Raw genomic sequence first — 3587 nt, 5'->3', positions numbered from 1 at the left:
AGGAAACTACTAGCATGGACTAGTGGGACTCTATCTATTATGGTGCAACTGGGCAAATGATTGTTTTCTGAACTAAGCGTGTGGCTCAGAATCTGGTTCTTCCGAGTTGTTTCTTTCACCTACATTAAGGGAACAACAGAAGTGGCAAGTCATATCTTACCACCATGGTTCTGAAAGTGGCTGCATAGGCAAGACATTCCCCTGGCAATGTAATGTTACTCCAAAGAAATATCACAACTCAAAAAAGTCTGTTTATTACATGATTCACACAAATAAAGGTAGAATACATAAAGAGTTGAGAAAATTTTAATTGCATCAAGTATGAAAATAAAATCAGTAGAAACAATTGAAACGAATCAATTATGAATATGCACAATTTTCTGTGAATTAAACACTGATTTCATTCGATGTAGATCTCTTTTCTTTATAACACCATCTAAACGTTCTTTCTGAAGACTTATGAGAAGTTTCAGATATTTAATATGATTTCCTTTCCTAACTGAAGAAAGGTTGCAGAGAAGGTGACTGTTGTTTGAACAGCACCAAGCACATATTACAAACTGATCATGTAGTCCAAACCTTTGTAAACTGCTTACTGTGCTCAAAATCTTTAAACACACACTGCCACAATAAAACACCAGCAGTGCAATCACAGAATCCAGAGTTTGCGAATAATTGAAAAAAAAGCATTACACACTGTTGTGGTTTGTTGTACACTGTTGGCACTTTCCCATTAAGCTTAGTTCCTCAAAATATCCAATGGCTCAGTAGCAATTTGTGTGCATGAAAAATTAGAAAATGTAATGGCTCTCATTCCATATCCTGCTTTGTCCACAAGTTCAAAGACAGCATTTTAAGTGCAATAAATACGACCCCTCCTAGTGGCAATACAAAAGCTTTGTGGCTTTTTTTTTCCCCAGAGTAAGGAGTTTCAGTTTATCATTTTCAAGATATAGAGTATTCCAATATTATCAATCGTTACATAGGTCTTGAAGTCAGATGAAACATGTATGGACTTCAGGTTTGTCCCATTTGTATAGAACGTCTGCAGAGATTCTCCTGTATTCATATCCCACCACTGTAAAAGGAAAAAAACATTTGTTTTAGTTGTGTTCACCTGTGAGCAACTGCTACCAATACTGATTTCTGAGGAAGGATCACCGGACCCGAAACATTAACTCCGTTTTCTCCTCCACAGATGCTGCCAGATCTGCTGAGCTTTTCCAGCAACTTTGTTTTTACTACCAATACTTGGTGGCACATGGAATAAAATCTTTCTCTGTTCTATTTTGAACATATCACCTCTACTGGTCATTGAGTAAGTAAGGTAAAAGACCAAGACCCACAACGCAGGATGGCCTCACTTACGCACATGCTTGAGTGAAATTTCAAAGTACTTCGTGATGAGCACAAAATAAACTTCCAACAAGGAGCTCACAATCTACTGTTTTGTGCAGTGTCTCCTGGAATGTCAGTAGTGAGCACCAAATGATACTTTGCTGCTCAGGCTTGGTTTCAGTTGTCAGCAAGCTTCAAACTGAATTGGCTGTTTTCTCAATATTCTAACAACATACTAAGGGATTGGTTAGCTTAGTTGGCAGGACTGCTCGTTTATGATGCCGAGTTACACCAACAGCATGGGTTTGATTCCTGCACTGGCTAAGGTTACCAAGAAGGACTCTCTTTTGCAATGTCTCCCCTCGCCTCAGTTTAAACTCACCTCCAGCCCAGTTCTCTAATGAGATAGCAGCCTATGGTCTGGTAGAATCATAGTGTCTTTAACCTTTAATAACATGCAAATCTCAGCTTAATGCTGAAAAATGTGCTAGGTGTAATTAAAGATAATTTAGCTCATGATAATATTTAAAAGAACCTATTTTACTTTTAAGTACATGTCCAATTTAGTTTGATTAAAAACAACACAAATATTTTGAAATCATATGCCTCTTTAAGCCCTTTAAAGTTCTTTAAGTGGATAGTGTGAAATGAAAACATTCCTGAGCCAATGTTGATGATCATTAATATCTTTCACCTTGTTACAGTTTGCACTGTAAGCATACCTACCTGCTTTCTCGAGCATAAATGTGTTATCATAGTGAAGCATTTATGCATATTTCAAAATAAAATGTCTAGCTTTAAAATTTATGTTCAACACTTTAGTCGTCTTTGTGATAAACCATCTTGAAATCTGAAAACCTTCAGTTAGAGCTCCCAAACACTTAAATAATGGCTCTATTTCTTATGACAGTTTGTACATGCAATAACCCATTTTGAATAATGCAGCTCATGAACAAATGTTCAGAATATCTGGGAAACATGCCAGATTTTCTAAGTGATTATTTTGTCTAATGTTTAGAAAGGGATAAAGGTCATTATCGGCATATTACAATAAAATGAGTATAAATGAATATAAAGATACAAAAAAAGCCTCAGGCTGACTAAGCTGATTTACCTTTTTTTGAACATTTCCACTGCTTTTAAAATTTATAAGAGAATATCTTCAATAACAAGGTGTAGAGCTGAATGAACACAGCAGGCCAAGCAGCATCACAGCAGCAGGAAAGCTGATGTTTCAGGTCTGGACCCTTGTTCAGAAATTATTTCTGAAGAAGGGTCCAGACCCAAAACGTCAGCTTTCCTGCTCCTCTGATGCTGCTTGGCCTGCTGTGTTCATCCAGCTCTACACCTTGTTATTGAAGATTCTCCAGCATCGGCAGTTCCTACTATCTCAGGAGAATATCTTTGTTTTCTTTTCATGTTTATTTTCCTATTGGCTGTAATGGGCCCTGTAAAACCATGTCCTTATTATTTTTTAAATGAGTAAGATGGTAGTCTTGTGCAAAACTGGTTCATCAGGGTAAATACTAAATTAGAAACCAAAGGAGATGATACTGACCCTGATCCAATACTGATCTACCATTTGAATGAATGGACTAGAAAACTTCCGCAATAGTGTGTGATATATGTTGGCAATGATGAAGCCAGGTTTCAAGAATCTAATTTATAAGGAAAAAACAAATTCATGCTTGTGGAAGGCTTTTTCTGGAGTTTTGCAGGGATCAGCATTGGGACCCTTGCTTTTCTTGATATGTATTCATGATCTAGATCTTGGTGTGCAGGGACAATTTCAAAGTTTGCAGACAATAAGAAATTCAGCAGAGGGGCTTGGGTGTACATGTGCACAGATCATTGAAGGTGCGGGAGAATAAAGACAGCAGTTAACAAAGTATACAGTAATAAAGGCTTTATTAATAGGCGTATAGCAAAGAGGTGATTTTGAACTTATATAAGACACTTGCTAGACCACAGGTGCAGTTTTGCGTACAGTGCTGGGTGCCACACTATAGGAAAAAATTCCCAAAATATTTCTCAAACATATTAAAGTATTTTTGAAGTGTTCTCATTCTTACCCTGTAGGAAACTCAGCAGGTCAGTGGTGCACAGCAAGGTTTCACAAACACTGATAATGTTGAATCAGAGATAGTAGGAACTGCAGATGCTGGAGAATCCGAGACAACAAGGTGCAGGGCTGGATGAACACAGCAGGCCAAGCAGCATCATAGGAGCAGAGAGCCTCTCTGCTCCTA

General features: G+C 37.6%; 1 protein-coding gene across 2 annotated transcripts in view; it reads right to left on the bottom strand.

Moving 5' to 3' along the window:
• Positions 1–290: 290 nt before the first annotated feature.
• apaf1 (apoptotic peptidase activating factor 1) overlaps positions 291–3587 on the bottom strand; it is a 172377-nt gene continuing 169080 nt past the window's right edge. For both annotated transcript variants that reach the window (XM_048610315.1, XM_048610316.1), the window contains one exon: positions 291–1078. In XM_048610315.1, coding sequence (XP_048466272.1) covers positions 932–1078 — 147 coding nt within the window. In that variant the 3' untranslated portion in view covers positions 291–931. The remainder of the gene's footprint in view (positions 1079–3587) is intronic.

Source organism: Rhincodon typus, chromosome 22, assembly GCF_021869965.1.
Source record: "Rhincodon typus isolate 14 chromosome 22, sRhiTyp1.1, whole genome shotgun sequence".
Classification (NCBI taxonomy): Eukaryota; Metazoa; Chordata; class Chondrichthyes; order Orectolobiformes; family Rhincodontidae; genus Rhincodon; species Rhincodon typus.
Note: the sequence above shows the minus strand (reverse complement) of the source record. Positions and strands in the feature narration are given on the sequence as shown.